This window comes from Rattus norvegicus, chromosome 8, assembly GCF_036323735.1.
Source record: "Rattus norvegicus strain BN/NHsdMcwi chromosome 8, GRCr8, whole genome shotgun sequence".
Classification (NCBI taxonomy): domain Eukaryota; kingdom Metazoa; phylum Chordata; class Mammalia; order Rodentia; family Muridae; genus Rattus; species Rattus norvegicus.
This window is the reverse complement of record NC_086026.1, coordinates 122,803,228-122,829,279: the sequence shown is the minus strand read 5'-3', so window position 1 is coordinate 122,829,279 and position 26,052 is coordinate 122,803,228. Positions and strand designations below refer to the sequence as shown.

The 26,052-nt window shown below is 49.7% G+C and overlaps 1 protein-coding gene across 4 annotated transcripts in view; it reads left to right on the top strand.

The window, feature by feature from the left end:
* Positions 1-26,052, top strand: part of Fbxl2 (F-box and leucine-rich repeat protein 2) — a 48,396-nt gene that overhangs the window by 13,986 nt on the left and 8,358 nt on the right. For all 4 annotated transcript variants that reach the window (NM_001427212.1, XM_039082672.2, XM_039082673.2 and 1 more), the window contains 9 exons: positions 10,639-10,693; positions 10,985-11,059; positions 13,340-13,434; positions 20,199-20,267; positions 20,359-20,454; positions 22,151-22,277; positions 22,392-22,466; positions 24,430-24,560; positions 25,653-25,713. In NM_001427212.1, coding sequence (NP_001414141.1) covers positions 10,639-10,693; positions 10,985-11,059; positions 13,340-13,434; positions 20,199-20,267; positions 20,359-20,454; positions 22,151-22,277; positions 22,392-22,466; positions 24,430-24,560; positions 25,653-25,713 — 784 coding nt within the window. The remainder of the gene's footprint in view (positions 1-10,638; positions 10,694-10,984; positions 11,060-13,339; positions 13,435-20,198; positions 20,268-20,358; positions 20,455-22,150; positions 22,278-22,391; positions 22,467-24,429; positions 24,561-25,652; positions 25,714-26,052) is intronic.

Below are 26,052 nucleotides of genomic sequence, written 5' to 3'. Positions count from 1 at the left end.
TGCTGGGAATTGAACTCATGACCTCTGGAAGAGCAGTCGGGCGCTCTTAACCGCTGAGCCATCTCTCCAGCCCTCTCTGTCACTTTTTGATTTTTTGATTTTTGATGCTCTGTCTCCAGGATATTCCCGTGAAAGGCTTGCAAGAAACATTGTCCCAAGTCCCTGTGTTTCTTTTTTTTTTTTGGTTCTTTTTTTTTTTGGAGCTGGGGACCGAACCCAGGGCCTTGCGCTTCCTAGGCAAGCGCTCTACCACTGAGCTAAATCCCCAGCCCCGTCCCTGTGTTTCTTTTTGTCACTGTTACACAGATGAAACACCGAGCAAAAGCAACTCGGGGAGGAAAGGGTTAATTTCATATTACAGTTTGTGGTCCATTGTGGTCTGTTATCCACTGAGTAGATACAGGAACGCAGGCAGGACAAGAACTAGGACTAGGACCTGAAGCTGAGGTGGAGGGGCCTGGATGGGAGAGAGGGGGTGCTGTTTGCTGGCTTGTTCTCTCCGGCTTGCTCAGCCTGCTCTCTTACAGAACCCAGGGCCCCCTTCCCAGGGCTGGCCCCACATCTGGGCCTTTTCACCTCAACCATCAATTAAGAGAAAGCCTCACTGCACAAGCCAATCTAATTGCCATTTTCTCAACTGAGATGTTCTCTTCCCAGGTGACTGTACCTTGTGTCAACCTGACACAACTCGAGCCAATATAGTCACTGCGTCGCTTACATTGAAGAGCAAATCTGGTGGATATTAAACTGGCTTGTTCTTCCTCTTCCTGACTGATTCAGATACATTACTCCATTTTCTGGATATCACACTAAGGATGAAAACAGTCCTCCTCTTCGAGTTTAGACCAACAGCAATCCCAAGTTTGAACCTTCCACTTCTCTCGCCATGTCTTTCAGCTGTCTGTTACTGGCCTGTCTGTAGGCTGGCGTGTGTGTGTGTGTGTGTGTGTGTGTGTGTGTGTGTGTGTCTTATCTGCTGCTGCTCTGTTCCTAACAGAGGTCTTTGTTCTGTATTTATTGAATAGTCTAGAAAACATGGTGTAGGAAAGGCACGAGGAGAGGTTCCTGTCTACGGAAGCCCCTAATGGTTTTACGGGGAAGAAGTTACTCTCCTCACCTAAGCTGATGTGGTAAATGGATGTTGTCAACCTAGAAGCCACATGTTGCCTCCAACACGGGCAGGGTATTTGTTTTGTTTAGGTTGCTTTTAGCAGATGATCACCGCAACACATACATGCACACACGCACTTTCTGGGTGGGTGGCACAGAAGAGTGCAGAGTTTAAAGCACCAGAGCGTTTGCTGCTCTTGCAGAGGACCCTGGTGCAGTTCCCAGCACCCATAGCGTGGCTCACAACTGATGCCTTCTCTGACCTCTCAGAATATATAATGCAAAAAAAAAAATGCATAGCTTCAGGTCAGTTTTAATTTTCTGTGAGGACCTGAGCTCAGCTGTTGAGAGCAGTTGGGTCTAGCCGAGGACTTGGGTTTCCAGTGCCCACGGCGGGCGGCTCACAGCACCCGCAGCTCCAGCTCTACGTCTAATGTCCCCAATTCACACATTCCTTCCACACACATTCTGGTCTTGCACACTCATAAAATGCATGTCTTTACTTTGAGAGTGTTTGTCAAGTCACTGTTTCTGCTATTTCTGCTGTTTGCACGCCCCACCCCCACCCCCACGCCCCGCAGGAATGTCTGACAACCCGTCAGTTAGATATTCTGCTCCCGTCTTCGTCGTCTGTCATTTTCTCCCAAATCCTTTCTATGCCTCTCTTTTGGTCTATTTATGATTTTTTTTTTTCATTTTTGCGACATGGTAGCATAGGCCTTTAATCCCAGCAGTTGTGAGGTAGAGGCAGATAGATTCCATGAACCCAAGGGCCAGCCTGGTCTACATAGTAAGACCCTGTCTCAAAAAAAAAAAATCCTTCATCTGTTGTCGCAAGATAATGTTCTTAATTATTCTTTTTTTTTTGTTTGTTTGTTTTTTGTTTTGTTCTTTTTTTTTCCGGAGCTGGGGACCGAACCCAGGGCCTTGCGCTTCCTAGGTAAGCGCTCTACCACTGAGCTAAATCCCCAGCCCCCGTTCTTAATTATTCTTTTGAGCATCTTAAAGCATTGTGTTTATTATTATTATGTGTGATGTGTGGGCTCCAGTGTGGCCATAGAAGTCAGAAGACACCCTCCTGGGGGACTGAATGTTTATTATTGTTGTGTGTGACATATGGGCTACAGTGTTGCCATGGAAGTCAGAAGACTCCCTCCTGGGGACCAAAGCAGGTGGTCAGGCTTGTGCCTACAGAGTCACCTTGCCAGTCCCTGGTTTTGTTTTCTGACACATTGTTTCATATAACCCAGGCTGGCCTCAGTCTCACTATGTAGCCCAAGATGGCCTTAAACTCTTGCTCCTCCTGCCTCCCCCTTCCTAGACTGGGATCATAGGCACCAGTGCGCTCAGCCTGTTAATTCAGGTTTTTGCCTCACAGCATTGTGCTGGCGTCAGCTCCTGTGAGAGGCGCTGGCCCTTCCCTTTCAGCATTTCATTTTCCTTTAATTCATTAAAAAAAAAAAAATCTCCTCTTTAGTGTGGACTATCCATTCAGCCCAACGTTTCCTGGAAGATAAGGTTTCCTCTTCTCTTTCTCGTTTGCCTTTGCTGTTTTGAGCCAGGCCCTCACTATATGGCCAGTGCTGGCCAGGAACTCCATATGTGGAACAGGCTGACCTTGAACTCGTGGAGCTCCTCTGTGCGTTACCACAGCCAGCAAAAAATAAGGTTTCTTGAGGGCACCATAGCAATTTGACCATCATTTAATAATCTTGAAGAGACACAGTAGACCTGACTAATCTTCATTATGTAGATGAGAAAAACAACAACAAAAACCCAAAAAACCAGGCTCAGAGGCAAACTGTCTCAACCCAGATTCCACAGTTGGTAAGCATGTGGGGTCAGAGTTCGAAGGGCACACGTGTCAAGCCTCATGTTTCTTCCTCTGTAAACTTACCACTCTACAGTCTCAAAAGTGGTGTGTAGTATGTTTTGGTCTTATTATCCAGCAGAAACTCTCTAAATTCTCACATCTATTTGTAAAATATCAAGCATATACTCTACATAGCCCTGGCTGTCCTGGAACTCACTATGTTGACCAGGTCGGCCTTGAACTCACAGAGATCTGCCGGCCTCTGCCTCCCCAGCACTGGGCTGAAGGTGTGTGCTACCATGCCTGGCTGAATTCTTACCCCACTGGGGACTGCAAACACCATTTCACAGGCTGCTCAGCACTAGAGGTCATGAGTCTAACTGGTCTGTGGCTGGCACGAGTGTGTGGTTCTCGGCTGTAATACAGGTAAAGGGACCTGACAGCTGACCATGTAGGCTGCGCTGCATTCCAGTCTGTCAGTCACCACAGAAGAGAAAGGATGTGATACCGGGATCCTGTACCCTGGGGCCGGTGTGAAAATACAGGCAGAAATAATGGTTATAATTAAGTAGAGTGGGTCTGGAGAGGGGCTCAGTAGTCCCTGCAAAGGACCCAGCTTTGTTCCCGGGACACACACGGTGCCTCACAGCCACCCATAGCACAGGTTCCAGAGGCCCCAGCGTTCTCCAGAGAGTGGCCAACATGCTAGGCACGCTTTTGCCTGCATGTGTGTTGAATTAATAATTGATTAATAAATCCCGGCAGCCGGTTTGCCACCGCCTTAATGCTGAACATTCCTGAATGAAAGACACACGCACAGCCTTATAGTTTGATATGCTTTAATTAACACAATAGCTGGGCCACTTCCTAAGCTCCATGCAGTTAACCACTTCCTGCTGATGATCCCGAGTGAGCTACCACTTACTCAATTTTATATTCTACCTTGGTTGCTCCGGACCCAGAGCGCTGCCCAACTGCACTCTGGGCTGTGTTCTCCTGGTTCCTTCACCTGGCGGCCATGCCTCTCTGTCCTACACTCTTCTCAGGCCAGGCGTTTCTCCTCTCCTGTACACACTCCGGCATGGCCCATCTCCTTTTCCTCATCTCCTCCTGATCCCAAGTCCCGGAATCCTCAAGTCCTGCCTCTGTCTGTCCTGCCCAGCCATTGGTTGTCAGCATCTTTATTTACCAATCAGAACCAACTGGGGGCAGGGACCCTCAGTGTGTTACATGCAGACACTTGTGTAAGCAGTTTGGGAGACCAAAATTAACCTTAGAATACAAGCAGCACTAGGCCAAACCCACTACACATGTGTGCACGTGGCCCTCTGGACGAGTAGCCAGGGCTTTAACCACTGAGCCACCTCTCCGTAAGTGGGTTGGGGATGTGCCCTGGTGTGCGTATGTAGTCAGAAGATGTTAGAGGTACCGTGCGATTGCCGCAGCGAAACACGATGAAACAGTATGACCGAAAGCAAGTTGAGGAGAAAAGGGTTATTTCACTCGTGGTACATCATCTTGAACATTGAGGACCGGAAGTCAAGTGAGGCAGGAACCAGAGGGAGGAGCCTGAGCCAGGAGCCCATGGGGAGGCCATGGAGGGTTGGTACTGCTTATTGCTTTGTTCCCCATGGCTTGCTTAATTATAAAACCCAGGACCATGAGCCCTGGTATGGCACCACCCACCTCCCCCATCAATCACCAATTAAGAAAATGGCCCACAGCCCTCTTATGGAAGCTTCTTAATTAAGACTCCCTCCTCTCAAATGACTTTACTTTGTGTCAAATTGGCGTAAATCTGTCTAGCCCAGAGGACAACTGGTGGGAATTGATTCCTTCTATCTGCTATGTAGGTTCTGTGGCCTAAACAAACCTGCAGCCTGAGCCAGACTTCCAGAGGCTGCATCAGTAACCAACGGCAGGTCTCTGGGCAGCAGTGATAGGACGTGACCAAGGGGAGAGACCAGAATTGGTCTCCTGAGCTGAGTTATTCTAAAGTGAGGCAGTAATAATGAAGTCGTTTTCATAATGGTGTGACCCGTTGGCAATTCTTGACAAAGAAACAAAATAATCACTTGGTGGTGATTTCTTCTCTTGGGTGCACTACAGCCCTGTGTATCCCAGTAGCCCAAGCGAACGGGCAGGGTGGGTTCTGGTTCTCCCTGCACTGTGGTCTTTCCTATGCGTTCAGACAAAGTTGAATCCACGGAGGAGCAGAGTAAATGACAACATCCAGTGGTAACACAGAGAACAATGCACTCAGCCCAGCACCACAGGGCAGAGGCAGGTGGATCTCTGTGAGCTCTGAGGCCACCTTGGTCTATACCAAGACCTTCTCCCAAAGGAAAAGAGAAACAACACACACAGATTTAAACTTGCTCATTTCTGGAATTCGTCCACTTAATATTTTCAGACCCCAGTTTGCCACCCTAAAATGGAGGCTGCAAATGAGCCCAAGTCGGTGATGCAAACACGGAGAACCAGACACGTGCACACAAATATCCACGGGAGAGGTGCTCATGAGAGCCCAGGGAGCATCTCCAGATGCCGATCAGCAGATGGCTGCACAAGTGAATCCAAACACACACAGAGAAGGCCTGTGTGTCAGTATGGAGGAGTGTAAGGAGCACTTCAGGGAAGCGAGTCATGTCCCAGGGTCTGATGCCTCCGTTTACCTGAAGGATCAGACCGGCACCTTTCAGAGCCCATCCATGAGGTGGTGATTGCCAGGGGCCCAGGGACTAGGCTGGCTGCGGTATGCGGCCTTTCCCTTGGGTGACAGGACTGTGTCAGAGCTGATGGTGTAACACCAGTATTTGCTGAACTGTGTGGTTGATTTTACATCACAGGATTTCACCTCACCCACGAAAAGCATCTCTTATGAAGGTCAGAGCTAACGTTAAAGAACAGGCTAAAGAGAGATTTATACATCTTACCTCAGCACCAACCAGGAAATAAGGGGCACAGGCAAATCTTCCATAAACGTACTCTGGTAGTGGTAGTAGTATTTTTATTTTTATTTCATTATTAGTATTTGGTTTGAGGCAGGGTCTTACAGTGCAGCCTCAGGTGTCCTGGAACTCTTCTCTGTAGACCAGGCTGGCCTCAAACTCACAGAGTCCCCCCTTCCCCCCAGCCTCTGCCTCCTCGAGTGCTGGGATCAAAGGCATGTCTGGCTAGAAAGAAACTTCGCCATGTGGAGGAGTCAGCCGGAGCGTGGGTGCTGGGAGAGGATGGCCAGAGCAGTGGGGAAGCTTACAGCGCAGAGCTGCTTCATCTTTAGACTGCAGGGAGAGTGATGCAAGGTAAGAGAGAGGTAGAGGTTAAAAACGTCCTTAGATGCCAGGGATGATGGCTCAGTGCTTGGGAACCTGAGACAGGAGGTTTGCTGCAAGCTCTAGCCTGGCCCGAGGTAGAGTGAGACCCTGTCTCAAAATAAAATGTAAAAAAGAAAAGTGTTTTTCCTATTTGGTTAGGAGGCCGTGAAGATGTTTGCTTCTTTGAGGAACATAAGACTAATTATAGACAAGAAAGGTGAAATCAGACTTTGTTTAGAGCGAGTGAAGATCAGAGGACACGGGAGGCCAGAGGGACGGACTGATTTTCATGGGGGCCGTGGAGGGTGATCCGGGCGCTGTAGCTGCCTCCATACCCAGGTTCCACGCCCAGCGCTGGTGTAGGCGCACGGGCCTGAGGGGCTGCTGTTCTTGTTTTTAATACTGTGTGTTCCATCCATGTGCACGTGCTCGGGACGACACATGGGGGTTGGAGGACAACTGACAGGAATCGGTTCTCTCCTCCTGTCACGTGGGTTCCCAGGACCGAACTCGGGTAGTCAGATTTGGCCGAGAGCACCTTTATCCACTGTGCAATCTCACGAAGCCGTATTGAGTTTTATATAAACTAAACCAGCCATGTTTCAGAGGCCCGAACACAACAAAATTCCTTGCCCTAAAATTTCCCCCCATTCACTCCTCCTCAGATCCTGCCAGGAGGGGCGGGGCTGTCTGCAGTTGCCTGGGCCTTTGGATCCTTGTAGTCGGAGATTCAGAAGAGTTTGCAGAGAGCGCATCTAAGCCTCTTTTGTTTCACCTACAATAGTTAAAAGTCCAGAGTGCTGGACTCAGCCGGTGGCCAGTGAGCTGATGTAGTTTTACCTGAACTTGAGGACTAGGAATGAGCAGGTGCCCAACTTCCAGATGACGCCAGTGCTCTGGGAAGTAAGCCAAAAAACAAACAAAAGCCACCCCGTGGACTGGGACCCCACCCCCAACCGCCACCCAGCTTTCCTGCCGAGGATACAACAGAGAAGAGAAAAATGGCCGTTGTCCATGTGGAAGGAAGTTTGAGGTGATCCTGGTAAACCACTTAGGGAGAAGCTGTCCTCACCGTACCAGACTCATTCGGAGTGCTTTGCAGTATTCAAGGGGAGTTGAAGCCCACCTCAGCGGCCACGTCTCATGCACACCTGCACCTCTCCTAGGATAAAAACTTGAAGACATTTAATCCCCACTATAAAGCAGTCCTCAGTCCTTTCCCACCCCTAGCCTGACCTCCACCTTCCTGCTCAGTCTATAAAATGGCAGGATCTCTGGTCCAGTGTTCCCTCCGCATTGAGATGATTTGCTCCCTTGGGGTTGATTTCCCTGGAGGGGAGGGGATGGGGCAACTATCTCAAATTGCCCTGTGCTAGTACTAAATGGTTAATAAACGGTTAAAAGTTAAAAAAAAAAAAAAGCTACGTCTTCCTTGGACCTGGAATGATCTAAGCAAATACAAGTAGGCAGACGCCTCCGTGGGTGTCCTGGGTACTGAGACCAGCTGAGCTCTGCACGGCAGCCAGCGTAAGATTCGGGAAAGATTCAGGAAAGATCTATAGGAAAGCCATCTGCAGGAGGAAGAGGGCATGCCTTACGAGACAGTAGAACCTCTCTGTCGAGGGGCAGAAGTGAGCTGGAGAGACGGCTCAGTGAGGAAGATGCAGCCTGCTGCCACAGTGTTCCGATCCCGGCACCCTGCCTGTGACCCAGCTTTAAGCTGACAGCTCTGCCGAGCTTGGGTCTTGTGAGCGATAACTCGAAAGGGAAGATGTCTGCTACAGTGCTGAAGGAGCATTCTCCGGGCCTCAGACTCTCTAGTCTGTGTTACCTGTAAAACGAGAGCCTGGAGCTGGGCGTGGTGGTGCACACCTTTAATCTGAGCGCTCGGGGGCAGAGGCAAGTCGATCTCTCTGAGTTGGAATCCAGCTTGGTTTACATAGTGAATTCTGGGACAGTCAGGGCTACATAGAGAGACCCTGTTTCAAACAACAGAAAAGGCCTGGGCCGCTCAGCAGGTAAAGGTGCTTGCTAGGCGGGCCTGGTACTTCAGAGACCCAGGCTAAGGTAGGAAGAGAACCAGCTCCATCAGATTTATATGATGAATTATATGGTTTGTCCACACCCATACACACCGACACTGTTCTCTCTCTCTCTCTCTCTCTCTCTCTCTCTCTCTCTCTCTCTCTCTCTCTCACACACACACACACACACACACACACACGTCTCTGAACTGGACACAGTAGTCCTCTCCTAGTGTGGCTGTGACCAGTGTGTAACAAGTAGCCCATGTGTGACTCACGGTGCACAGTCTGTCTGTCCTTATAATCAGATGTGTTGCTCTACTGAGACAGTAGATTGACTCTCTGAGTGGTATGCCCTTGAGGACGTTCATGGAGACCCTAGCTGACCTCTTACCTTATCACACCCTTCCGCATTGGACCTCAGCGTGAAATGTGCGCACGGGCAGTCTGTGGGACCACGTGTGAGCTATCAGCATGGCCGCTGGGGCAGGAGGGTCTGTAGGTGAGCAAGATAAATCCCCATGGAGGTCACATAGGTGTGCAGAGACTCAGTCGTAAGCATACACATTTATTGCCCTGCTACAGAGTACTGCAGGCTCACAGTTGAGAATGAAAGACAGAGACGGCTTTCTGAGACAACCTCACCCCCACCCAACCCCTCAAAAGAAACAGTATAGACAGGAAGCCATTGGAGAGAACTCTTCAAAAATTGTGATAGGGCTCTTCTGGGGACAGCACTTAGAGGCGCTCAGGATGGTCCAGCATTTGACAACCGTCATAGGCTTTCCTCCAATACAGCCTCTAACATAACCAACCCCTGGCAACAGGATTGTTCACCTTTACACCAAGAAGGTTGGGAAAGCACCTAGATCTGCATGCGGTGTGTGCCCAGGCAGACTTCACGGGGTCCATGTGAGACCCCCAAGTCCGTGTGAGATTGTCTAAGACAGAGAAGCATCAGCAGGGCCTATGGTGGCTCCATGTGTGCCAAGTGTGTCCGTGACAGGATCAGCGGGCTTTCCTTTCTGAGGAGCAGAAAATCACTGTGAAAGTGTTGAGGGCACAAGCAGGGTCAGAAAGCAAGATAAATATGCAACTTTTTAAGTAATAAAAAAAATTGTGATGGGGATGATCAAGTGTAGCTTTGCTCAGTTGATGGCGTCTGGTGGGGGTGGGGGTGGGAAAGGACTCAGTTCTCAGGGGCTGGCCACTGGGAATTGGACCATGTTCCAGTGAGATATGGGCAACACTAATTTGACTTTGTGTTTTGTCATCTCCCCTTCTTCCTCCTCCTCCTTCTCCTCTTCCTCTTTCTTCTTTCTTCCTCCTCCTCCTCTTCCTCCTCAGATGAGGTCACAAGGGGCGGGACTGGGAGGGCTGGGAAGTGATTAGAGTCCATTATGTGAGATTTCCCAAATAACCAATAAAAATATTATGTTGGGGAAAAATAGTATGACTTGGTATGTCAGCACTCAGGTCAGCCACTGGCATTAGGCACTTAGTCTGTTAAGGCCAGTGCAGCCTTAGGTGTCTACCCCTCGTGTTCACAGAGCATTGGCAAGCAATGTCTGCCATCTCTCGACCCTGTGGCACTGTGTAGGTCCACATGGTAGCGTGCAGTGCTGTGGTATTCTAGGGCTCTGTCATTCATCGCCGAGCCCACAGAAATTTATCTCCACGTGGCTGTCACTTTGAAGAATTTGGGGAACTTTATTGGAGCCTGTTTGCTGTCTCAGCTGTCGCCTTCCTCACACATCTCCTTTTCACCCACACAGCACTGCGCCTGTTCTCACACATCCAGCCCCCTGTATTGCGGTGCACACACTGTGTGCCCACTCTGGTGTCAGAGACCCCCTGAGGCCCTGCCACGCCCACCTGTGGCCACCTTCCTTCAAAGCCATTACGGGTCGGGAAAAACCACGTAGAGAGGGAACTTTTGCCAGCTGAACAGATACATCTAACCAAATGGGTTTTCTCCTCACACTTTTGGACCCGCATATCTGAACCTGTTGGGGATATACACCAGGGGTTGGCGCTGTGTGTTGGGCAGGGCGGGGAGCTAGTTAGCCCAGCCTCAGCAACCCGAGTGCTGGTCTTCAAGGAGGCTGAAGAAGGGTCTGTTTTCCCTTCTCAGGGCAGGAGAAACCGAGGTTCGGTGACTTCTGTTTTCAGAGTATTCGTGTGAAGTGACTAGAGCAGACTAGGCAAACGCAGACTCTTAGACTTTTCCAGCAGCGGCAAGAACTCGGTGTGTGCCCTGTGCTGCCAGCCGGGGCTCTCGGGAAGTCTGTGTCAGACCATACTTTAGATTTTCAAGTTCTAATTTAAAATATTGACACCATCTTATCTTCTCGCCTTTTCTCTCTTTCTCTAGAATATTCTCCTTCTTGGATATCGTAACTCTATGTCGATGTGCACAGATTTCCAAGGTAGAGTATTGCCTGACTGTTAGTGTCAGTGAGAGGGACAGGCTTGGTTCAAACAAAACATTACAGTTAAACTTTGTCTATTAAAATAACAGGGTTGGGGGATGGGGTAGGGGTTTATGGACAGGAAACTGGGAATAAATGTAAATAAATTTTTAAAAAATCCAATAAAAAAGGGAAGGGGAATAACAGGGTTATAATTGTATCCTTTGCTTTCACTTAATATACACCAAGAATAGAAGCCATTCAGCTCACGCCCCTCACTCAGCCTTCTCTTTTCCGTCCATCTCCCAGGCCTGGAACATCTTAGCCCTGGATGGTAGCAACTGGCAGCGAGTGGATCTTTTTAACTTTCAAACAGATGTAGAGGTAAGTAAATTCAGCTAGCTAGCTAGTTAGTTAGTTAGTTAGTTTGGTGTGTGCGTGCATGTGCGTGCGTGTACACTTGCCAAAGGGTAGAGAGTTAGAGAACAAATTGGAGGAGTTGTTTCCCACCTCCCGCCAAGCAGGTTCCAAGGATCAGACTCCGGTTCCCAGCTTGGGAACAGGCGCCGTTGGGCATCTCTGGTCCCGTTGGTGGTAGTGTTTTTACAGACAGGGTCTCTCTGTACCCACACCGGGTGGGCAGGGGACTGCAGAGATGGCTCAGTGTGAGGGGGTGCCAGCTGCTCCTGCACAGGACCAGGGTTTGGTTCCCAGTGCCACATGGTTGGTCACAAACCTCTGTAACTCCTGTTCTAGGCAATCTGATGCCCTCTTTGGCCTCTGAGGGTTCCAGTATTCACACTGCACACGTAAACTCACACAGGCAAACACACACACCTGTAACAAGATAAACTGACATTAAAGATCGGCCTGAAGAGGCTGAGGGAGAAACAGCTTGAGTCAAGCACTTACTCATGAGGGAACTGGGTTACATGCCAGTGGGCTCACAGCCACGGCAGAGTAAAGTGTTGACGTCACGGAGCTCAGGGCGTCTCTCCAGTGTCACTCTTTCTGAGCATGCGTGCGTGTTTCCCTGAGGTGAGGCACTTACATGAGACCAGAGATGGCTCAGAGTGGCTCACCGAGCTTGACTATGTGAGTTCAGTCCTGGGGCCCCAGCACATGGCGGAAGGAGAGAACAGATTCTTGCCAATTGCCCTCTGACCTCCACACATGGACCATGGCGTTTCTATACGTACACACATGTAAGTAAGTAAAAAATAAGTTGTACATTTCCTCCTCAGCTTTCATAGTTACTGAAAATGCTCTTCACCACAGCCGTTGATGTCGGAGAGCAGGGAGCCCTTTAAGAACATTGTCCCTGGTGAGCCGTCTGTCCCAGCGGAGGGGCACCCCCTGCCCCCGAGTGTATGGACAGCACAAACTGGACTTACTGGGTGACAAACAAGACAGAAACAACCCACAGGGCGGTGGGGTAAGGGAGAGGCGGGTCTGGGAGCGACTGGGGACTGATGAATGTAATGAAAACATTGCCCGAGATTCTCAAAGTCACAGGCCAAACCTGAGAAGTAACTGCGCCCTGCGTTACAGTTCTAACTCTGGGGCTGTGTGCTCCTGGAAGGCCCTTCTCTCCACGGAGCCCCTCATTCTAACAATGTGCTCCTGTGGTTGTTAGGCCTAGCGGGTAACAGGGTTATTGAATAAATATCGAACTGGCAGAGGTCTTGGTATTTCCCTCTTAGAGGCAGTAACCTGTAAGTGTCACCATGACTGTTTTTTTAATTCTGGTATAAGAAACTTTTGTTCCAGTGAAGGAAGAATAAAGAAATTCTCAAAATGGAGAGACACGGATGCTGCGGGGTTCAGCTGTTAGGTGCTTACAGCCTGAGGTTTCCGAGTCCTAATCGTTTTTTCCCCTTAGTAACCTTGCTTTAAAAATGGTAAACTCAAGGTAGGGGTGGCTCAGGGTTAAAAGCGCTTCGTGCTTTTCTAGGGGACCCAAGTTCAGTTCCCAGCACACATGCAGGGTAGCTTACAAGTAAGTGCTTGAGTTCCAGGGATCCAGCACTCTTTCTGGCCTTTGTGGGTACTCACAGACATACACATAAATTAGAATATATATCTTTAAAATTAGCCCAGTAATCCTCAAGCATGGTGGACAGGCGGGGGTCAAGGTTCAGACTTGCAACCCAGCTGCAATGTTAGCTAGGTAGCAGTGAGTGCCAGCCCCTTGGATGCTGTGGCTTGTGTCCTAGAAAGTTCACTGCTTACAGATCTCTGCCAAGATGGCTGTGCATAACTGTACACCACACACACACACACACACGCACATAACTGCACACCACATGCACACACACACAATGCACACACATTACAAATTGACTTCCCTTTCAACAGCACGATTTTATTCTCCCAGTGGCTGCCACAGCTATAGTTGAGTCGCCTTGTGTTTGGGGAGGTTGTGTCTAAACCCTCTGCCAGGCAGTGAGGCTCTCAGAGAGTCCTCACTGTGTTGCCCTGGAGAACTCGGCAAGGATGGACTCTGATTGCACTGGGACAAGTGCACTGATGGACAAGCGCACTGACGGACTGACGGACAAGCGCACTGACGATTCAGCATGCACCACGCTGACAGCACATTGTACACTGGTAAGACATACGTCGGATGCAAAAGTGATTGCTTCCCATCTTTCTCCATTTAAGGGCCGAGTGGTGGAAAACATCTCCAAGAGGTGCGGGGGTTTCCTTAGAAAGCTCAGCTTGCGTGGCTGCATCGGCGTCGGGGACTCCTCCTTGAAGTGAGTGACAAACACAGTGACCACTTGGTCACAGCAGCTGATGGTTGACATCAGAAAAAGCAAAGCAAACTCGCCTAGACCTTTCTTCCGTCCTTTCTGTGGTAATTCGGAAGAACAGGCCACTGACATGAGGGGTACAGCCTGGGGACAAATGGCTTCACCTGCCTAGTGTGAGCTCTGTCTCCTGGATGCCAGTGGGGAGGTTATGGAGCATGTGTGGAGTGCCAGGGTGCACATCAAATCAGTGCTGAGTCCTGGATTTGCTCAGTCTCCTCTGGCCCTTTCTCCCCAACCCTCTCCGGGCGTCTCTCTAGTTTCTTAGGAGACTCACACACAAAGCAACTCTTTCAGAAATGCCTTTATGGTAAGATAGATTTTTGCGTATTTGTGATGAGACAGGATTATTGTATCATGTTACCTTTATTATAGCAATCGGCATCCCTGTGCAGCTATTCGAACCCCCGTCCTCCTAGGTAGCCGTGGTTTGCTGGGGTAGCAAAGGTTTATTCAACTGACAGGTTACAGTTCAACATCGAGAGAAGCCAAGGCAGTAGCTTGAGGCAGAGAGGCCACAGAGGCCACTGCTCATTGGCTGGCTCAGCCTCTTTTCTTACACAGCCCGGAGCCACCTGGTTAGGGATGGTGTCACCCACAGTGGGCTGGACCCGCCCTCATCGATTAGCAGTTAAGATAACAACCCAGAGCTGGCCACAGGGCAGTCCAGGTGAAGCTGGTTGGAGCCTCTACCCAGTCGTCGTCACCTCTCCCCAGGTGACTCCAGGTTTATATATAGCTGATAGATGAAGCTAATGATGACGTCAGGCTTGGAGGAAAGCATTCTTACTGCCGAGCCATCTCTCTAGCCCATTAAAGATTAAAAAAAATAAATAAATAAAAGACAGAATCTCTCTATTATGTAGCTCTGGCTGTCCTGGAACTTGCTGTGGATGGCCTTGAACTCACAGATCCACACCACTCAGCCTCCATGAGGATGGTCTAAGCAGGGATACCGTGGAAAGTAGAGGAAAGGAGGGTAGATGCAGGCCACGCGGTGTGACTGTGGTCATCACTCAGCGCCCACCAGAGTGGAAAATGCCGCAATGAAGCTGTCATTGTGGACAGCGTAGATAGACCAATAACTTAATGACTAGCTCAGGCCCTCGGGCAGGCTTTTCTGCCTACGAAGTTTTGTACGTCAGTGAAGTGGAAGCAGGGTATGGCAGGGCATGCCCCTATAGGCCTGATGTAGCTTACACTGCAAGACATGGATCGAAACACTTGCCTCACTGAAGACACCAAAATGAATGTGAAAATGAGGCTTGCTAGTGGGAATATCAAAGGCCACTCCATTGTTTGCTTGTTCTTTTGTCTTAGAATCTCATGATGTAGCCCTGGCTGGCCTGGAGGTCCCAGAGATCCTCCTGTCTCTGCCTCCTTGAGGGCTGGGGTTAAAGGTGTGTGTCACCACTGCCTGATGAGGAATACCTTCTCACCGTGGATTGGAAACCCAGATTCACTAGGAAATCCCTGCTGAGAGAAACAAGAACTGGCTTGTTCTGAATTTGAGACCCAAAATCTGTATGGATTACGTTGGTCTCTGCATCAGAGGGAGACTCTGCTCCTGTGTGCACGGTTCCTGCCATTCAGTGCAGTTCCTCCAGGATTTCTTCACGTCACTGTAAATACCAACAGATTGTTTCCTTTTTATGGCTGAGCAGCAATCCTTCCTCCGATGTACAGGTGCCGGGCTCACAGCCTATAAACCTGTCTGTCTGAAGAGGCTGGGGAGATGGCTCAGGGGTTAAGAGCGCGTGGTCTTTGGAGTTCCCAGCACCAGTGTCAGGTAGCTCAGACCCTACTGTAACCGCAGCTCCAGGGATCCAGCGCCCCCTGCTGGCCTCCATGGGCACCTGCACTCATGTGCACATATACATACCAGTGAATAAAGGTAACCTCTTACGGTTGTGTTTAATAGACCAGCCTCACTGAACCTCACAGCTCTGCCTAGTTCTAGGTGTGTTTAGAACACTGCAATGATTCGGTCCCCAGCTCCGAAAAATAGAACTAAAAAAAAAAAAAAAGTGTAACTCATTTGTTTAAAAAAAAAAAAAAAAAAAGAACACTGCAATGACCACAGAGCTGAGCAAATCCATCCAGCACAAAGTCTGTCTCATTGCGTGGTTGTGAGTGTCTGCATCTAAACACAGCGTTGTCTCTCTGGGTTTCAGTCGTCTAGCTGTGCCCCCGTACACTCTGGAGGGTTTCTGACTACAGATGTTTGTGTCACCCCCTCCCCCTGAGAGTCTGACCACAGGTGCTTGGGAGCTGTGGTCACTGAGACGAAGCTTATTTCAGCTCCCAGTTTCAGAAGGCTTAGTCTGAGCTGTCTGCCCCTGTGTGTACTGATTCTGTGTGACAGAGACAGCTGTCAATGAACAGGAAGCAGAGAGCAGGACAGGAAGGACCAGGGAAAGGTAGCTCCAGGGGCCCACTCCCCGCACCCTGCTTCCTCTGTCGAGATCCCTCTCCTCAAAATCCTACAGTGTCTAAGGGACCCAGTGCTCCACACATGAGCCTGTGGGAACAGGGCAGATTCAGACTGCTGTACTCCACCACACCAAGGCAGGGAAACCAAAATTCAAAATGTGATGTCTACTAACTGTCTGACTTTGTCAGATAACCACTAAAAGTCCAGGTCCAACCACTTTGTCTGTCAGTCAAGGAATCTGCAGTGGGGGTCCCAGGCAGCCCCTGTCAGCCAGGGGATCTTCTGCAGTATGTATGTGTGTGTCAGCTGTGTGTGTGTGTGTGTGTGTGTGTGTGTGTGTGTGTGTGTGTTCCTGTTCAGCCACCCTCAGCTGAGGATCTGCTGCTTGTGCTCACTTCTGTTTATGGACATCAGGGATCTTTCTAGTTTGCACCATTACAGATAAAGCTGTTGGGAGTGTTCATTTCTCCGGGAATGGAGCAGTTGGGCCGTGCTTACAGACGTTTGCTTGCTTGCAGAAGACAAGGTGTCTCTGTGTAGCTGGCCTTCAACTTCTGCTGGCCTCTCAAGTGCTGGCATTACAGACGTGCACCATGCCAGCCTCACTCTTGTGTCTTGTGGTGCAAAGGGTGAAAACCAGGACTTTAATATGTTAGGCAAACATTCCACCATCACACGCACGCACGCACGCAGCACCAAGTATGCTAGGCTCTCTGGCCAATGAGTCCTCGAAATCTGCCTTTCTTTGCCTCCTGGTACTGGGATCACAAACCTTTGGTTTGGGGACTGGGGATCAAACTCAGGGTCACCTGCTTGTTCGGCAAGCACTTTACTGGGGGAGCTAACTCCTCAGCCCCTGCTTTGACCCAGGCACGCACGCCTCTCTCCCTCTCTTCAACACTTACTTGCGTGTGTGCATGTACACATGCCACGGATTGTGCTGGAGGTCAGCACACAAGCCTGGCTCTCTACTGCCCCAGGGTTTCTAAGCATCAGCCTCAGGCCACGAGGCCTGGTCCCAAGCATCCTGGCCATCTCCGTGTCCCCCGAGTCCCACTTTGACTTTGATGAAGCCTCCAATCTACTTTGCAAACGGAATGTAGGGCTGTAAGTTCCGGTGTGCTCTGGGACTTACAGTTCTTCACATTCCTGCCAATCCCTGGTGTGGCTGGTGTGTCCCCTTCACTTTGGGTCGGTGACACCTGTTCTCTTTTCTGTCTCTCCGATGCTGCCCAGTGCGTTAATGCTTTGAGTCCGTGGATCGTTTGGGGAAATGTCTGTCCAGGTCATGTGTCCATTTTTTCATTGGTTGTTTTTTATTGACTTTTGAGAATTCTTTTTTTTTTTTTTTTTTTTTTTTTGGTTCTTTTTTTCAGAGCTGGGGACCGAACCCAGGGCCTTGCGCTTCCTAGGTAAGCGCTCTACCACTGAGCTAAATCCCCAGCCCCCCTGAAGGGAAGTTTTTAATGAAAGGCATTTCACAGAGTTCTTCCTTATGGAACATAGCACTTCTGTGTTCCTGGGGTCACACATGCCCTATGCTGTACCTGCCTTGTGAAAGTCTTCAAAGTTCTTTGATTTTATTTTATATATATGTGTGAATGCCTTTATGAATGTGTACCATGTGTGCCTGGTGCCTACTGAGGCCAGAGCAGGCATCAAATGTCCTGGAACTGAAGTTGTGTTGCTATGTGGGTGCTGGGAAAGTAAGCAGGGCTCCTGACTGCTGGACCCCCTACAACCCACCCCTTAGAAGCTTTGTAGTTTTTTTTTTTTTTTTTTTTTTTTTTGGTTCTTTTTTTTGGAGCTGGGGACCGAACCCAGGGCCTTGCACTTCCTAGGTAAGCGCTCTACCACTGAGCTAAATCCCCAACCCCATAAAGCTTTGTAGTTTTAATCCTGACTTAAAAAAAAAAAAAGACATCGCATATGCTTTGGTGTTTTGCCTGCATGTATGTCTGAGTGAGGGTGTCAGGCCTGTCAGGCCTCTAGAACTGGAGTTACGGACAGTTGTGAGCTGTCGTGTAGGTGCTGGGAATTAAACCCAGGACCTCAGGAAGAGCAGTCAGTGCTCTGAATGGCGGAACCACCTTTTCCAGGCCTAGTTTGACTATCTGGGGGAAGTTGTTGGTAGTTGAACCCAGGATCTCACTCATGCTGAGCTTTCCCACTGAGCCCTGCCCCTGATGAGAGCTGGTCTTTATATGTGGACTAGGGCACACATTTAGGGCACACATTTGGATTTGGGTTCTGGCTACAGATACCCAGTTACTCTGGTATAATCTGTGACTTACAGTCTGCCACACACGCTCTAATGGCTAGTGCCATCGTGTCTTGAAACCAGACAGTTGTTTTCCAGCCCTGCTTCACAGAGCTACAAAGTTAGCTTCAAGTGTTCAGCTCCTCGCAGCTTGTCCTGAGCTGTGCGAAAGTTGCATACATATTTTGTCATACTTAGTTCTAAATATTTTTTCCAAAAAAATATTTTAAATTATGTGCACATGTTTATTCGTTGGCAGTGGGTGGGGTGGGATGGGATGGGTATGTATATTTGAGTACAGTGCCCAAGGAGTCCAGAAGAGGTCACCCGATCCCCTGGAGTTGGAGTTAGAGCTGAGCCATCTAATACGTGTGCTGGGAACTGAACTCAGGTCCTCTGCAAGGGCAGTATGTGCTCCTAAGCACTGAGCCATCCCTCCAGGCGGGAGGATCTAAATCTCTGAAGTGCTGCTGCAAGCTGTGCACTCCAGACTTCTTCACTGTTCGTCAGTAGGAAGAGAAAACTGATTCATTTTTATATGTTGATCCCCCCACACCCCCCTCACAGGTCTTCACTTCATTTTGGTGTCCCCGTGAGCCACCAACGCACTGATCTTCTTCCTGCCCTAGCTAGTCTGTGGTCAGCGCGTCCAGAACATTTTCAGCTTGGTCACTGGGTTTTCATATTTAAAACATAACATGTTGGGGTTGGGGATTTAGCTCAGTGGTAGAGCGCTTGCCTAGCAAGCACAAGGCCCTGGGTTCAGTCCCTAGCTCCGAAAAAAAAAAAAAAAAACAAAAAAAAAACAAAAACAAAAAAAAACCCATAACATGTTTTCTTCTCAAATTAATAAAAACCTCTTGTGTTCTCCATAAAATACCGCCACTCTGCCATAGCAGCCCAGCATCCGCACGACTCAGCGAGGACCTTCAGCGCCTTTCATTCCTTTAACTGCTGTTGGGAGTTTAAGTCTTCATCGGTTTGACTGTCGTTTGGGGTCAAACCCTTTGTGAGGCTTGGGGCTGGCAGGCTCGAGGGAGTGTACTCCTGTAGCACTTGGAAGCCCATGGTCCCCACCACCCTAGAAACAGTGACACCGTTTTAAGTCTCTGCAGGTAGAGGTAGCTAGTGTACCCCACCAAAGGGCCGAGGAGATCGTCTGGTGTCAGGATTCTAGCTGAGTCTTACCTAGCAGGTAGTGGCTCTCCTGCACATGTCAGGGTCACACATAGCAGCTGCCGGCATCTATCCCTCTCGCCCCTGCCGAGCCTCATGAACTGCTTGGGTTTCATCTCCACCTTCCTAGCCCTGCCCAGAGACCCACTTTGGTCCCATCCCTACACACCAGCAGGGCAGAGCGAGCAGGTGGCATGCAGCCAGGTTTTGGAGGGGGCGGTTATGTCATGGACCAGTCAGGACCCGTGAGACCCGCTGGAGGGTCTCAGGAAGGTGCAGGCTGCATGAGCGTGTCCTGACAGGGAGCGGTAGTGGTGTGTAGCTTTCTGCTTCTGGCCCTGCCATCACCCACAGTAAGGCAGCTAGCTATTCTCCATAACTTGTGGTCCTTGCCGGTAAATGACGGGTCTTGATACTAACAAGACTGACAGTGGTCTGAGTGCCCCGTAGCACAGCACAGGGGAGATCTCGCCCTTGCTTCAAATGGACTTTTCCAGTGGAGAACTGTCAGATCTCCCATCTCAGATGATCCCCAAGGTGGGGCTGGAGGAGGGTCAGCAGACAGGTAGCTTGGGCCTTTGTACAAGCTAGCAATAGGCAGCGTCTGGGAGTGTCCTAGCTTACTGAGCCCTGTATCTGCCAAGAAGTCTGTGGCCTTTGCTGATCTGAGTTAAAGATTTGGAAAGCAGTTTGAAGTGGATGGCTGTGCTGCCCTCTAGTGGCCACTTTGTGGCTTGCAGCCACTATAGCGCTGTGGCCACTCGACGGCTGGCTCACCCTGAGTGCTTCCTTTTTTTTTTTTTTTTTTTTTTTTCCTACTTCTTCTTCTTCTCATTTTAGGACCTTTGCACAGAACTGCCGGAACATTGAACACTTAAACCTCAATGGCTGCACAAAAATCACTGACAGGTAGGACTGAGGCTGGGTCTAGGCAGAGTGGCCACAGGAGTTGGAGAGAAACACAGTGGGAGATGTCTTTAATATGCCTGCCTCTTTGCAGCACGTGTTACAGCCTTAGCCGATTCTGTTCCAAGCTGAAACATCTGGATCTCACGTCCTGCGTGTCTGTCACCAACAGCTCCTTAAAGGGCATCAGGTGAGAGTCCTTGGCGTTTGGGGCGGGGTGGGGTCAGAAGAAAATGTGGGCTGAGGAGGTGTCTCAGTCTGTAAGGCAATGAATGTTCCAGCATCCAGCTCCAGGTAAACAGCCAGGACCGGTGGCTCCTACCTGTGACCCTAGTGCTCACTGGCCACCAGCCTAGCTGAATTGGGAAGTTCCAGCCAGGCTCAGTGAGAGACCCTGTGTGATACGGGGTTGGGGGTGGGGGCAGAATGCAGGAGAATGGACATGAGTCATGAAAGAGGATATAAAGCTAGGGGCTGGGAAGAGGCTCGGCAGTTAGAGCACTGCTGCTCCTGAAGAGGAACCCAACACCCGTGCTGGACAGCTAACAGTTGCCTCTAGGTCTAGGGGTATGAAGCCCTTTCTGGACAGTGTGGACCACTGTATTCAGAGACATATAGCCACCCACCCACATGTACACACATACACACACGTACACACACGCATGCATATACGTGCACACACACATACCGCATGCACACACACACATATACACACACACCACACACATGCACACACATGTATGCACACACACATATACACACACACCACACACACACCACATCACATACATACTCGCAGGTATACACATATTCACATGCACACACACCACACGCATATGTGTGTGTGAACACAATTTAAACTTTAAAAGACTTCAAAGCTAATTATTTTCTATTTTCTCTTTTTAAAAATATTTATTTTTATGTGCATTGGTGTTTTGCCTGTTTGCATGTCTATGTGAGGGAGTCAGGTTCTCTGGAACTGGAGTTACAGACAGAAGTGAGCTGCTGTGGGGTGCTGGGAATTGAGCTCAGGACCTCTGGAAGAGCAGCCAGTGCTCTTAACCATCGACGTCTTTCTAGGCCCATCTTCTATTTTCAATGCTATCATTTTCTTTTTGTGGTGGAATAAGTACATAAAATTGTAATTTATAGTGAAAGTGTCAAATCCTAGCTAAACTTATGGCTTCAGAATGACCCTACTAACTGCACAGATTTCACTGAGATGTGCAGAATTTGAGGCTAGCTCAGTGTTTGATTCGCTACCTTGACCTAACTTTGCCATATTTTCTTGCTTGTGGGTTCATTGCAATTAACTGATTTTTAAAAAATTAATAACAAAAGGTGGCAAGCAAGGAAGATTCCTCAAAGTCAACCTCTGGCCATACAGAACATGCACCCACACATATGTGCACTTAGAGAACCCCTAACGCCAACCCTAGTACGGTCAGTGCCTTGGACTGAGGCATTCCCGGTGACTGTACTGGGTGAGGAGGTGGCCGTTCAGGCAGCACCTGGCTAGTCTCCTCTCTAGGTTGTCTGTGGTGTACTGAGTTCAGCACCTTCTGCAGGAGGTTGTCTGTGGTGTATTGAGTTCAGCACCTTCTGCAGGAGGTTGTCTGTGGTGTATTGAGTTCAGCACCTTCTGCAGGAGATTGTCTGTGGTGTACTGAGTTCAGCACCTTCTGCAGGAGGTTGTCTGTGGTGTACTGAGTTCAGCACCTTCTGCAGGAGGTTGTCTGTGGTGTACTGAGTTCAGCACCTTCTGCAGGAGGTTGTCTGTGGTGTACTGAGTTCAGCACCTTCTGCAGGAGGTTGTCTGTGGTGTACTGAGTTCAGCACCTTCTGCAGGAGGCTGCACAGGGTGCTGTTGTTCTTTGTTCTCTCAGCGAGGGCTGCCGGAACCTGGAGTATCTGAACCTCTCCTGGTGTGACCAGATCACAAAGGAAGGCATTGAGGCGCTGGTGCGGGGGTGCCGGGGTCTGAAAGCCCTGCTCCTGAGGGGTTGTACACAGGTACAGAGGTCACATATCTGGTCAGCCTGTTTCTCTTGCTGTGGTGGTCATCTTGGTGCCTGACTGGTTCTCTCACCTGGAATCCATCCCTCTTTCATTCCTCCATCTACTCAGTTAGAGGACGAAGCCCTGAAACACATTCAGAACCACTGCCATGAGCTCGTGAGCCTCAACCTGCAGTCTTGCTCAGTAAGTATGGAACAGGCATTGGTACACGGCCCACTGCCTGTCGCACCTGTGCGTCCCACTGCCCATCACACCTGCACACAGCCCCACTGCCCATCACACCTGCCCCACTGCCACTGCACGGCCCAAAGTGGCTGGCATCCGGCCACATCACCTTGTCCTAACTCCTCATCCTCTATCCTCATTGGAGCTGTGACTCTTTGTGAGAGAACAACAGTAAAGCAGCATGGTCAGCACGAGGCTATGGCTCCTCCCTGAATTATATAAAGTTTGTCGGTTCCTACACACACACACACACACACAATGAGACAAATGGACATGGTCTCCCCTGCCCAGGCTAGCCTGAAATGCAGTTATCATGCCTTTGAGGGCATGCTGAAAGCTGGGATTACAGGTGTGAGCCAATATACCTGGCTGGCTCTTTAAAGAAAAGTCAGGAATGCTGTTAGTAGTCACCACCTAGGTGTTCGATCTCAGTGTCATTTCTTTTTAACACATTGGGGCTGATGGCCCTCTGATTCCTCAGTGAGAATAACAGCCCTGGCTGGGAGGATAACCCAATCAATTAAGGAATGGCTTTGCAAAGGCAGGATAGAGCCCATGTCAAAACCTGAGGACTGGGGGAGCAGACGACAGGATTTCCCCAGCTCACTGGCTGGCTGGCTGATGGGGAGTTCTGAGTCAGCAGAATATGTCTCAAAAAAGGTGGCCAGCAGCTGAAGAATCACATAGGTGCACACACACAGGTGCACACACACATGTACACACATACATGTACACACACACACACATGCACACAGCAGCAGTGCTATAAACAGAGGCCATGTGCAAGAGAAAGCCAGCACTTTTCTAGGCATCAGCTTTGGACTCACTTTGTCTTTGTGGATGTGCTGGTTGATGGGCTGCATGGCCCAAGGGGAAGCCAGGAGTTTGGGAAACCTAAGAGAAAATCATTACATTCATCTTTAACAAACAAATCCAGGTCTTCAGAGTGTGAGATGGTGGGAGGGAAAGCAGTGTCTTCAGAGCTGGCTTCACAGACCTGCCTGGACTGCCCCAGGGGCAGATTTGAGCTACACGGGACAGACCGGCCAGTGGTTAAACTCAACGGGAACACAGTCACGTCTGCACGACTTACTGTGTCTGAAGCAAAGATTATTCTAGACCTTTACAGCCTGCTTAAACAGAACTCCAAGGAATTTACCAGTGCCCACTTCTCCTTTTCTCTAGAGGATTTGGTGAATGTTATAAATGCACGTAAACATGGTGATTTCTATGATGAACACACAAAGCAGGACTGTCTACGCATCCAGCCGTGCACTACCGTGTCATTTAACTAGGGAGTTCCAGGAGTAACTTAGTGTTTTCCACGAGTTTATGAACTGCTCCTAAAATGGTCTCTTCTGATGACTGTCCAGGTGGAGTCTTGGCCTTTCAGTGTCCATCACTAATACTAGGATATTTCTCCGCTGTGCAGAATCTCCCCTCTACTCTCGTTTGTTTAGCAGTGCTGGGATTGAATTCAGAGAGAGCCTCATTCATGCCAGGCAGGCACCTACCAACCTAGTGATCGCCCAGACTTATTTGTTACTTTGATTTTGGACAGGTTTGTTTGTTTGTTTGAGACAGGGTCTTACTATACAGCCTCGGCTGGTCTGGAACTAGGCAGACTCCAGACTCCACTAGCTCTGCTTCCCACGTGCTGGGACCAAAGGTATACACTTGGCTAGTTTTGTTTTGAGGTAGGGCTTCACTAATGAAGTCCAGGATGGACTAGGCCTCTTCTTGCCTCACCTTCGAAGTGCCAGGACTACAGGTGAGCGCTGCCCCATGCAGCCTGCTTGTGTTTTGGCTGGGTGTCAGGGTGAAGTGCTTGTAGGCAGCGGAGAACCGGGCAGACCGCACTAGGCTCATTCCCCCGGGCTCCGTGTGATTGCTGGCTCCTGACCCTGTGCTCTTCTCCCAGCGCATCACTGATGACGGCGTGGTGCAGATCTGTAGGGGCTGCCACCGGCTACAGGCGCTGTGTCTCTCGGGTTGTAGCAACCTTACGGATGCATCTCTCACGGCCTTGGGCCTGAACTGCCCCAGACTACAGTGAGTGTGACCCCCTTTTGCTCTTTGGCTCTGAGAGGACCAACTAGGCTACCATAGGGGGTAGGTTTGCCACACTTAGGGTGGTAGAGCCAGGAGGTGTTGGCTAGGCTGCGGTATGACAGTGCCTCTGCCCACCCGGGGGTGGGGGGGAGGCTGTGTAGCACAGCTCACTCTCATGTAGTCTCTGGTCTGTTTCCCGTGTTTGTTCATATTTTACCTCATGTGTTACGCTTTGGCTTTGGTCATTGGAGTGGTCTGGGGGTGCGTAGAATGGTTGAATGTCTCTGCTAACCCTGTCACTAGATGGGCAAACTCTGCTGCTTGCCTTTTGTCCTCCTGAGTGTAGGCAGAAAGGTTGGTTCCCAAGGTAGTGCACTCCTGCTGCTGCCCCAAACACTAGCTCTGCACACAGAGAGCGTGGTGCAGAGAGTAGCCGACCCCACAGGCCTGCGCCACCCTGATTTAACTAAACACACCTCGGTGAGTGGACCCCCACTTTCAGCAGCAGAAACTGAGGCCCAAAGGAAAATCAGTTTGTCTTGCATCTCATGGATAAGGAGGGAAGCAAAAATCTGAACCTGTAGATTCTGTCTCAGAACGAACAGCCTTAACAGAGACCATACAAAGAGGCAGTGAGAACATTCTATCTTTCTTTACATCAAAACTGTTTTGATTCTAATGAGGATGAACTCATCTTTTTCATTGCTTACACTTTTAAGGTCCCCTCGAGGGTAACTGGAGTGGAGGCCTTGCCAGCATGCCTGGGGCTAGTTCAGTCCCCAGCACCACAAGATAAATACTGTGGGTTGAGAGACGATTTTGTTTAGCAAGAGTCCATTTTAATTGTGTTCTAAAACAGTTGTGGTGGGCTCCTGGTTCACTGTGATGAGACATTCGGACTTAGTACCCATCCCTTCGAGCCTGGTACCACTCAACCTGTCCCAAGAGGCCCTGTTTTCGAGACCCAGGAGGACATGACAGGAAGTGGCTCAGTGTGCCACAGAGCCGAGCAGACTTGAGAATGTGCACCATACAGTGTTTCTGTTGCTAACCGGGTGCTATGTGTTTTCTTCCCCCGTGCCCACTTTGCAGAGTTTTGGAGGCTGCCCGATGCTCCCATCTGACCGATGCAGGCTTCACACTGCTGGCTCGGGTAAGGCATCCAGTTTGAGACAAAACTACGCTGTAATTCAAAGCGACTCTGGGTAGTTTGGGGAATGCGAAGAAAATGACATCTAGCTTCAGAAGATGGCTATGATGACTTTTTTCAGATGGCCAGGACACTAGAGAGACCCTGGCAGGTGTGTCCAAGTTCTTGACGTAATATTGTCACTTACAACACTCATGCTTAAGAACTATGCAGTTGGTGCTGGAGAGATGGCTCAGAGGTTAAGAGCACTGTCTACTCTTCCAGAGGTCCTGAGTTCAAATCCCAGCAACCTCATGGTGGCTCACAACCATCTATAATCAGGTCTGGTGCCCTCTTCTGGCC